General features: G+C 36.1%; 1 protein-coding gene and 1 non-coding gene across 2 annotated transcripts; both read right to left on the minus strand.

The window, feature by feature from the left end:
• Positions 1-4,127: 4,127 nt before the first annotated feature.
• On the minus strand, positions 4,128-4,547 carry LOC111895001 (umecyanin-like). The gene has a single exon (XM_023891090.1). The coding sequence runs from the start codon at positions 4,545-4,547 to the stop codon at positions 4,128-4,130; it is 420 nt and encodes a 139-aa protein (XP_023746858.1).
• A 4,128-nt stretch (positions 4,548-8,675) lies between these two features.
• On the minus strand, positions 8,676-8,782 carry LOC111895006 (small nucleolar RNA R71). The gene has a single exon (XR_002851395.1). It is a non-coding gene; the product is annotated as a small nucleolar RNA R71 (small nucleolar RNA).
• Positions 8,783-11,873: the final 3,091 nt, after the last annotated feature.

The raw sequence follows: 11,873 nt of genomic DNA on the forward strand, positions 1-11,873 counted from the left end.
GGATCACAAATAAGTTGTGGATAACCATGAAAACATACATGGTGCCCCCAATGTTACAGTCACCTAATCGGCGTGCCGGTTAACCATACACGCTCCATCGATCTATGACAAACATCGAGTCACCCTTTTCCACCTTTGCTTAGAGCCCAATTAGTATGCCGGTTAACCACACACGCTCCGCTAACGTCTTAACAAGGGTATAAAGTGTAATTTCATGGAATAGCACCAACTTCACATTTTTCCTGAAGTAACTAAGATTTTGGAATTTATAAAACATTTAGTTACTTCGTATTTCATTATACTTATAATGGAAGGTTGTGTCCTATCCTACCCGTTCGACTAACGACCCTCCACTAGTCAAGAGTGCGGTGGGTAAAAGTGGATACCTAATGGCGGTCATTTTACAGGTCGCTTCCTTAAACACCCCTTATAAACCAGCTTCGTGAATGAGGTCTACTAACGGTAAGACTGACTCTTTATTTATACATATATAATATTAGACTTTGAATTATATATATATATATATATATATATATATATATATATATATATATATATATATATATAAGGTTCTGAAAAGCTCACCATGGCTCTGCCATGGCGCGCCACGGCTCCAAGGCTTGCACCTGCAGCCAAGCTTTGCTAAAACGCCGCCTTAACTCATATATGTGTATAAAAATGAATAATAGTTGAAAATACATATAAAAATATTAATTATATAAAAAATTGCCGCCTTAAGTCACGCCTTACAAACGTTATGACTCGCCAAGGCTCGGAAAAGCTTGAGGCGTGTGTGTGTGTGTGTGTGTGTATATATATATATAGTATAAGGGTGTATTTTACACTTTTAAAATACTAAGTGGTTTAATTTAATAAATTATACATGTTAATTTAATTAAATATAAGCCATATCATTATGGATTTATTAACTCTCTTTTAATTATACACTTAATTAATTTAATAAAACCATAAGGGTGTAATTTGAACTTTTCAAAAAACTAGGTTTTAGAATTTAACATTTAAAAATTAGAACTTTTAATTAAAAATTTAAATTCCAAAACTTGAGGGCAAGGTTTGAAACTTTTCAAAACCATATAGATCAAATTACAAATACTTTTAATTAATCAAATAATTAGTGATTATCTAAATTTGACCTAATTCTATTTCAAGCCAAGATAATGCACATAAAATAATACAAATAATTAAAGATTATCATATAAGGCAATAAATAACTTATTATCCCACAGCCAAATAAGTATCCCGAATTTTCCTCTGTCTCTGGACTTGCCGAGTTCATCCACTAACTCGCCGAGCCAGTCAGGCAGTGGACAAAAAAAATTCAATTTTTAGGCCACGAATGATTATATAAGCATCAAATACATCAAACAAACAACCTAGACTCTAATACCACTAATGGGTTTTAAGCACTATATCAATCCTATGGTGTACATATAAACCCTAAAGCTTTGGATCAAGTTTGTCTAATAAACATGAAATAATCATCCAAAGCTCATAAACCCTAGATCTAGCATATAATAATCAAACTTGACAAAAGAATAGAGTTTACATCTTACCTTGATTGTTATGTTGAATAACAATATGAATCCTTCTTGTAATTGACTTCTAAAAGCCTAGTGACTCAAATGTTGCACCTCTAATGGAGTCACAAACACCATATGCAACAAGATGAACAAGGAGTGAGGGAGGAGGCCCCAAAAACGTCCTAGGGTTTCTCTTAGAAGGTTAGGGACGTTTTCTGGCTTGCCAAGGGTTCCTTTTATACTTAGGCTATTAGGGTTTTCAACCAGAAAACCCTAATTTGACTGCTTAGGCCTTAAGCAGCCCATGGACTCCCTCCATAGAGGCCTTGAATGAATTCTTATGGGTTTCCCCATAGATTTCGTTTACTCCAACTTCTATGGAGTCCATTAGCCCATTTATGCAATTATCAATGATTTGCATAACAGCCCCCTTTATTTAATTAATCTCTTTTAGCCACAAAATTAATTATTATTAACTTTTAACTAATATTAATTAAATAATATGATTTCTCTTTTAATATATTATTCATATAATATATTAATAAATCATAATTAATCATTTTTTTCTCCTTAATTCATCCTATCAGTTGTTATGGTGAAGGCAACCCAAAAGGATCATGCTCACAATCGGGTCAAGTACATACCAAAATAGTTATGGGCTTAGACACCTAATCCAACAACATTACCCCAAACATATAATTAGATAATTATAGATAAATTTGAATTGGTTCAATAAATAGATATCAAACAAAAAAAATCTAATAAACTCAAATTTTAATATATATATATATATATATATATATATATATATATATATATATATATATATATATATATATATATTTGTCAGTTATAGGTATAAGAAAAAATGTATCCATGAGCCTCTTTAGCAAGTTTGTTGATCATTTTGTTAAATTTTCTAAAAAAAATGTTGAATACAGTAACGGACCAAAATACGCTCAAGATCACGTACAAAAACTAAATCAGAGTCATTTATCTTGAAAAACATATGTTACAATTTTCTTATACAACAGTACGAATGTATCATAATAGAACTTGTTCTTGTAACCCCTAACATATAATTAGACAACTAATAGATAATGTTGAATTGGCTTAATAAATAGTTACATTTTAAACACATAAAAGTGCTACATAATGACATATCATGTCATAATTTTCAACTTAGATAACATATTCTTGTTTTTTCTATTTAAATCATTATATATGTAAATAAACGACATTAATTGAGGACAAAAATAATCAGACGAGACATTTGTCATTCATCCTTGTTTATTTGACGTGCCTCTCTTGTTAATTCGTCATCAACATGTGGTTGATGTGGCGTTTTATTATAATATCGAAAGATTCTAATAATAGTGAATGACTGAATCTCAAAGATTGTTGAGAATGAGTGAAGAAAATTGGTGAAGTAAAGATGTAGGTAAAGAGGAAAAATTACTAAATTGACAAATATTCCCTTACATGAGGAGCATGTGACTAATATAATTGTTGAAATATAATGGCAATTAATTAATTCAATGGATCAAATCAACATATAAGTTTCAATTTTAGACCAGTTATGTGAGTGAAAAAAATTGGATCCAACTTGAATTTTTTGGTAAACCATAGGAACCAAATTTGCAATTATAAATATAACAAAAATGCAACTTTGTGTTTGTGAGACAAAGTTATTATTATTAATATTACAAGTTAATGGACACTTTGTAAACATGTTAATGTGTAAAATTCAACTTTAATCCGGTAACTTTGTGTAATAGTATGTCACTTGTAATCCTTCTATTTTATAAAATGATATTTTCATCTTTTTACTTTTTAAAATATCACTTTCTCCCCTCCACCTTTAACTTTGTAAAATTTCACCCTTTCGTTTTCTAAACTTTCGTGCTTATCTCATACTATATATAAATACAATTTTACCTCATCTACTTTGTAAAATGCATTTTCCAGCTCATCTCAATCGAGAAAATCACTATACCTAATACGGCAATTATTAATGTACAACGTACCAGTATGTCAATACGTAAAGTGCAACTTTAATTATCAAAATTTGGAAAATTTGTTATTTGCAACCCTCAATACGTAAAGTGCAACTTTAATCCTTCATCTTCATATAATTTCTCACTGGCAACCCCTGTATTTTGTAAAATGATATTTTTCATCCAATTACTTTTTAAAATATCACATTCACCCCTTCCACCTTAAACTTTGTAAAATATCTCTTTATACCCCTATGTTTTTCACTCATAATACACAACAAAAACACGTAAAACCTGTTGCAAAGCCTGAGCTCAATTACTAGTTTACCCTAATTAATATTTGGTTTTGTGTGACTAAGGGAATATATATAATTATAAAAAAAACATATTAATAATGTGGTGACAAATAATTATTTATCTTTCACTATATTATTTGCTTTTTTTGTTCGTTAACTCTTAACGATGAACCTATCAAATTATATATTAAAGTATTTAACATACCATCAACAACGTAGAGAAAAAAAAAGTATAATATATTAACCAATGTGTTATTTCATTATATTTATATTTATATGATAATAATAAAATATCAGTGAGATAACATTGCAGACGAATTGTTAGGAACAGAAACCCTAATTGCTAATTTTAAAAGGGACTTGCAGTGCAAGCCTACGGTACATATGTAGTAGTGGTTGTCGACATTGTTTATGGTAAATCTAGCGGGGCTGGTGGTTTGGATTGAGATTAGATTTTGGGTGTCGCACGTGTCGTGTGCCTCCTTCGTTACTTCTGCAACATTATGAAATCCATCGGCAAAATTAAAGATTAGAGTATCATCAAATATGAAGGTATGGTTTAGAGACCACATTGCATAGAAACCAGCATTTTGTGGCACTGCCCAGCCGAAGGAATCGCCGACGACATGCTCTGTTGCCACCGAGTGATTGAACTTCATGGATGCAACAACCATGGCTATAATCAGAAACAAACTTGGCTTTAGGTTTGCCATTCTTGATTAAATAAATATGTGTTCTTAATCTTTTGATGGATCTCCCGAGTAAAGCTTTTTGTCGTAAGCTATGAGAGAATAAGTTTTGGGTATATTTAGAAGAAATGTTGGAGTTGTATATGTGTATTTAAGAAATTAATGTTAATTAATTTTAGCTATTCACATAGTTACATTTGTATATATTTATTGCGGCATTAATGGTTATTAACTCCAAGTATTTTTATGTGATTTAGACATGAATAATAAATATTTTTTTATCTTGGTATACGATTCATTACATGTGTAAAGATGGAATACTTCTATATAGCCAGTTTGCTAAACTATAAAATAAAAGTATTCTTATTATGGGATGATATTTCTTTAAAAAATTGTTGTAAAATATAAAATCACTTATTTTGACAAAATCGATTTTGTAAAATATCACTGTCTTTATAAAATGAAATTGCGTTATGGTTCATCCCCTTAATTTTGTTATGACTCAAATAAAAGAAATAACAATAACCCTTCATTTGAACCGAAAATACATATATTAGACAATTATCTATTTGCTAAACGCAAATTTTCATATAATTTAACGATGCAAAAAAGATTTATTCGCTAATACATTAAAAACGACCATAATCCCCATTTTCACCCATATGATACCCTCATTTTTAGTAAATATCATGAAATGGATATTTAGCTTGTTAAAAACTAATGTAAGACTAGCCCACTTGATAAAAATTTTGCCTATTAGATTGGATGTTTGGTGTTCTAAATCGGTCATTCGCGAATTTTACTAACTTTGTGATACTAACTCTTAATCACTAACCAACCATTTAAAAAATGATAATAAATGAATAAATAAAATTAAATTTGACTCGCTAAAAAGCTCATTAATTTGTATATATACTTCTACCGGCACATATAACATGTGAAACATATTAAAATTTATGGTCATGAGACTAGAACTTGATTAAGTCGTATAGTCATTATATTGGAGAGCGTGAGTTCGAACCCTATTAGTCCTACCCATTTTTTTAAACTTTCAAATAAACTCGTGAAATACTTTGAACTGTAGGTTAACATGTAAAGTCCTAATGTGGAAGCGTGAGTTCGAACCTCACATACAAACCCCTACGCATTAACCAATTGTGCTAAACCCATCTTCAAATAAAATCTAATTACACTCAAAATTTAATATATATTTCTTTTTTTTACAGGTTATAGGTGTAATAAAAAATGTATCGATGAGCCTCTTTAGCAGGTTTGATGACCATTTTGTTGGATTAGGTGTCTAAGTCCATAACTATAATTGGTATTTACTTGACCCGATAGTAGCATGGTCCGTTTGGGTTGCATTCACCGGAGCAATTTGATTGGAAAGATATTTGAGAAAGAGGTTAATTGTGATTTATTAATATATTATAAGAATAATATATTAATAGATAAATCATATTATTGAATTGGTATTGATCAAGAATTAATTTGGAATTAATTTAGTGATCAAAAGAGACAGATTAAATTAACAATGACTGATTATGTAAATCAGTGATACATATAGTTTGGGCTAATGATCCATGATTAATTAGTGATGGACTAAGCTTATGTGAGAGTCCATGAAGTGTTAGTCCAAATGGATTATTGGATCAAAAGCCTAAGTGAATGGATTAGGGTTTACAAGTGACCCTTGGAATTCTACGCGATATATGTAACCCCTAAAGCCCAAAAATCGATACACAAGAGTATCCTAAGAAGAAGCTAGCCGATTTTGGTACCTCAAAGCTCTCTCTCATCGTCCTCCATTGTTCTTGGTGTTTGTGACACATTTGAGGCATCACACTTGAGGTGCTAATGATAGTTCCGTTTTTATAACTTATTTTCATAGTTTATTTTTAGTTAAAACCATCTCATTTTAGTCAATCTTCATGCATATTTTCTCTTTTTGTCATTTTTCTCCTTTACCGGGTGCTTTCTAGTCTTTTGAGCTTAATTGCAGGATTTACCGAAGACTATTTGTTATTGGAGACTTAGAAGGATGCAGGACTTATGGAGGCATGTGATTTGCTTGTGGACTTGAAGTGGTGCGATTGGGTTTGGTGCTTGCGTAAAAGAAGAAATCAATTTGGATGTAATTTGTGGGCAAGGATGATGATGAGGCGACACAGAATCAAGCTACAAGAAAATTTAAGGAGTATTGGGTCATCATTAGAAGGCTTGGGAATGGCAAATGGGTCCTAAAGAATTATGATTGTGGGCTGAAGTTAAAGAAGTGAAGATTGGGCTAAAATGCATGATTAATGGCCCAAGTCTCACAATCAGCATGACCCACGCGGTTTGCGTGGAATCATACGCGGTCTGCGTGAATTGCCCTGAGCTGATTCCGGGTTTGACTTGTTGACTCTATTTGTGGAAGTTTGGTGGGTGACTTTTGGCACCTTTTTGAATCCGGAAATTAACCCCTTTCGCTGGAGATTGGAGCCATTTTTGAGGGGAAGGACTAGAAGAACACACTCCATATTCTCTCTAAGACGCTTTGGAAGATTGGAAGAATTTTTGGAAGATTAGTGTAATTTCCTTTCATCTTGCATCTAAGACAATGTTTGGTACCACTAAACTATATTGTTTTTCTTTTACTTTGGCCATGCTTGGCTAAATTTTCATTTGGTTGATTAGGGTTTAACCCATGGATGATTATTTGCTTTGAAGACTCATCTTTACATTTGTGTTTGATCTTTATGGGAATGTTTTCTAGTTAAACATCTTGTTGTGTTTATTTATCTTTGATCGTAAGCTTGGATGAATGAATGCTAGTTATTGTTGATTAATTTCTTGGTTAAGTAATAGACCTTCACATTAGTAAGCAACAAATGGTTTATATGTTTGTTTTCATTTCATTTAGACCATGGAAATGTTTCCTCCATAATGATAATGTAAGCATTTGATTATCTTTTGGACTTGGTAACTCTTACAACTTAAAGCTAATTGATTTTCACAAGATTTTATGCTTCATTGATTTTGTGACTTCAATTAAGGATATGTGTTAAGAGCTCCTCTAACCATTTTAATATCTAAGAAGATTTGAGGCAATTTGTGCTTATGAATTGCTATAGCCAAGTTAAACAAATTCACAAGTGTTATTCCATTAAATCTAATGATAAGTCAATCATATCATCCATGAGGTGTTCCCCAAAATCAACCAATTCCACTTCTTTGCATTTAATTCAATCTTCTACTTGTTTACGTGTCATATTTTCATTCTAGCTAGTTTTAATTTTTGTCAAACAATCGAAAGAACTAAACACCCCCTATTTTACTTTTTTTATTGTTATTTTACATGTATTTTTACAAAGAGATTTTTTTTCATAGAGTTATAAATTGAACCAATCTTCGTGGATACGATCCCTTTACCACTATACACTATTTTAGAGTGTAATATTTAGGGTATTAATTTTGTTGGCCTCAACAACCACCAAATTTTGGCGCCGTTGTCGGGGATTGGTTTATTTTTAATCAATTTGTTTCTCTATGTCCCGATCTCAGTGTACAGGTGACTTGATTTACAACCCATAAATCGAAATAGAAGCAAGGCGTTTGGCGAAGGAAAAGCAAATTGAACGTAGTCAAACTTCTAATCCTCACGGGGATCCGGAGGTTGAACCTGCTTCATCAAGTGATACGGAACCCGATTCTAGTCCCGACCCTCGCCAAGAAATTCCCGAAACACTACCCCTACAACAAAATCCACCCATTATTGAACCAATTGCAATGGCGTACGGAGGAGAAGTTCCCGAAAGAACCTTGAGGCAAATGATGGAGACCGATGTTACACAAACTCCAACCGGTATCAATTACCCGATTTTGGAAGGAGGCTCGAAGTTGAAGTCAAGTTTAGTCTATCACCTACCAGCTTTTCATGGATTGGAGAATGAAGACCCTCATAAGCACTTGAAGATGTTCCACATCATTTGCACGAGTATGAAGCCACAAGGGTCAACCGATGACCAAATCAAGCTAAGGGCATTCCCCTTTTCATTGGCCGATAGAGCAAAAGATTGGTTATTCTATCTTCCACCGGGGTCGATCAACTCATGGACCAACATGGCAATAGATTTCCTTGATAAGTTCTATCCCGCTTCAAGAGTCTCAAGTCTTAGAAATGAGATTTGTGGAATCCGCCAAGATCAAAATGAGACTTTCCATGATTATTGGGAGAGGTTCAACAACTTGTGCTATAGTTGCCCACAACACCAAATTCCGGAACAACTCCTCATTCAAAACTTCTATGAGGGATTGTTACCAATGGAGAGAAGACTAGTTGATGCCTCAAGTGGTGGTGATATCTTTAGTAAAACTCCACAACAAACAAGACAACTTTTCAACACCATAGCCGCGAATTCTCAACATTTTGGCCCGTGCCAAGACATGAAGAGAGACACACAACACAAAGTCAATGAAGTAGGAACATCAAATCTTGAGTCTCAAATCAAAGATCTAACATCCGTTGTCCAAAAGCTAGCCATGGGACACACTCCACAAGTGATGGTTTGTGGAATATGTGCAGCAATGGGACATCCTACGGATATGCGTTCCATCCTTCAAGAAGATGTGGAGCATGTGAATGCCATGGGAGAGTTCCAAAACTACCACAACAAACCATCCGGTTACCAAAATGCATATAATTCAAGTTGGAAGCCAAATCCCAACATAAGCTACAACCCTAGACCATTGCCTCAAAATGCATTGGTTAGACCATCCTATCCATCACCACAACCTCATTACCAACATCAAAAACCACACTATCAACCCAAACCACACCCTCCACATCATCATTAACAACCTCCTCAATCTCAACCAAGTAGCTCCGGAATGTCTCTTGAAGACATTGTCAAATCCTTAGCCACTAGTACCCAACAATTCCAAAAAGAGACAAGGACTAGTATCTCCAACCTTGAGTCACAAATGGGAGATATAGTTACATCCATAAGCAAGTTGGAATCCCATGGTAAACTCCCTTCTCAAACCGAAAAAAACCTTAATGTCAATGTGGTGACCTTGAAAAGTGGCAAACAAACCGGAGAAAATAGTTCGAAGAAGAAGCCGAGGGAAGAAGAGGAAGAAATAGAGATCATCCCCATTGAGGATCCCATAGCCAAGAATGACACACAAGCCGGAGCCCCAAAGAAAGACTACTCCTCTAGTGACACCAATAGCCACTCGCCCACCGTTCCCCTCCCGACTTGCAACTTCAAAGAAGAATATGGAGGAGAAAGAGATCTTGGACACCTTCCGAAAGGTGGAAGTAAACATCCCTTTACTTGATGCAATCAAACAAATTCCAAGATATGCAAAGTTCTTGAAGGAGCTTTGTGTAGCACCCGGTTCCTGGTACGTAAATGTTATTTGAATATTTCCTTTCTTTTAGCCTTGGACTCGGCGAGTCATAGGTCCGACTCGCCAAGTGGATGCGGGACCCGGGACACGTTTAAGTTGGCGACTCGGCGAGTCCATATCCTGGACTCGGCAAGTCATAGCTGTTGGATGAAACCCTAAGTTTCAGGGGTTTGCACCCTATTTAAAGGACTTATCCGCCCAGGCCAGCCCCCATTCTCTCCCTAGAAGCTCCAAACCCTCGTTCTAAGCTTGTTCCTTGAGAGTTTGAGGCTATTGTGTGTGTTCTTGAAGGTTTTGAGGAAGAAGGGGAAGTAGATCAAAAGGAAGGAAAGGAATCCAGGCATCTTTGCACTCTTTCAGCAGTTCCTTTGAGGTATAACCCGTTTTTCCCCTGTTTCTATGCTTATTACTTCATGTAAGTCATTCTTGAGCCAAACCCCAAGTTTGTATGTGCAAATTACTTCGTAATAGGCTGATTGGCCCTTAGATCTAGGCAAGATTGAGCTCCAGGAGCTCAGATCTGTTAGCTTTATGGCCCCATGTTGCTTGTTCACCCTAGATCTACCCTTTTGAGACATTTTGAGCCCTAAAATCCATATTGGTGAATATCCACACGTAAAGTTGGAAACTTTACGTGTGATTCGTGTCCTAGAAGTCCAGATCTGTGAATGGCATGGACTGGAATCGAGCAAATCTGTGTATTTAGTGGATGCATGGCAACGACTCGGCGAGTCGTTCATATGACTCGGCGAGTCTGTTCGCGAGTCTCCGAATTTGTCCCCTTTTCGTAGTGTCGAGTGAGCAGTGAGTCACGGGGTGTGACTCAGTGAGTCGGAAGCTTAACTCATCTATGGAGGTACTCGGCGAGTCAATGCCCTGACTCGGCGAGTTCAAGGCAATCTCCTTAGATCAAGAACAGACTCGACGAGTTGTTCATACAACTCGGCGAGTCTTAGCATAAGAGTTCATCGGATGAAGATGAACTCGACGAGTTGTTCATACAACTCGGCGATTAGGATGAAGGACTTGAATATTGGTTAAGAAGGTGAACCCGTCGAGTCGTCGCCTAACTCGACGGGTAGGATCGGGATTCAGGGCAGTCGTTTGGATAGGGACTCGGCGAGTTGGAAAGCCAACTCGGCGAGTCGGGTCAACTGAAAGTTGACTCTGACTTTGACTTAGGGCATGGTCAGGGGTAAAATGGTCATTTTACCCAAAGGTCAGTGAGCAGTGTTTGATTGGGTATATTGTGGGAATTGCAGCCGGAGGATTTCCGGAGCAGCAGCAGCAGCAGTAGGCAGTCAGTTTCCGATCAGATCAGCAGCTACTTCGAGGTGAGTTACCTTCCAGTAGCGGTGGGCCTAAGGCCACAACGCCGACCCACCAATAGGAGACACATGATAGATGATTGTCTTTGTGATATCATCTAGGATAGCTACTACCTGATATGTTATATGCTAGCGTGATATGTTGTATGTGATAGTAGTCGAGTTCGGTCGCTAGGACCGAAGGGTAGTCAGACACCCCAGATACGTCTGACAGAATATGATGATATGTTTGCATGCTGGCTTGTTATGTTATATGCGATAGAGGTAGTACGAGGGGACCAGTCCTTGTGGTCGGTTGTTAGGACCGATGGGTAGTCAGCACCCCAGAATGGCTTGACATGGGTAGTCAGCACCCCAGAATGGCTTGACACGGGTAGGACGGCACCCCAGAACGGCCGTACCGGGTAGTCAGGCACCCCAGAATAGTCTGGCAGTATGTATGTTACGTGTTTGTATGGTATGTGGTACGATGGGGGAACTCACTAAGCTTTGTGCTTACAGTTTTCAGTTTTGGTTTCAGGTACCTCCTCAGCTAGGGGAAAGGAGCAGGCGCGGTAGCAGCATGTCACACACACACTCTCCGGTTTCCGCATTTACGAGCTTCACTGGGATTTGTACTCTGATA

The sequence above is a fragment of the Lactuca sativa genome, chromosome 4, assembly GCF_002870075.4.
Source record: "Lactuca sativa cultivar Salinas chromosome 4, Lsat_Salinas_v11, whole genome shotgun sequence".
Lineage (NCBI taxonomy): Eukaryota > Viridiplantae > Streptophyta > Magnoliopsida > Asterales > Asteraceae > Lactuca > Lactuca sativa.

Bases quoted from the DNA above. Each gene is read 5' to 3' on its own strand.
- LOC111895001 (XM_023891090.1), bottom strand. From the start codon at position 4,547: ATGGCAAACCTAAAGCCAAGTTTGTTTCTGATTATAGCCATGGTTGTT.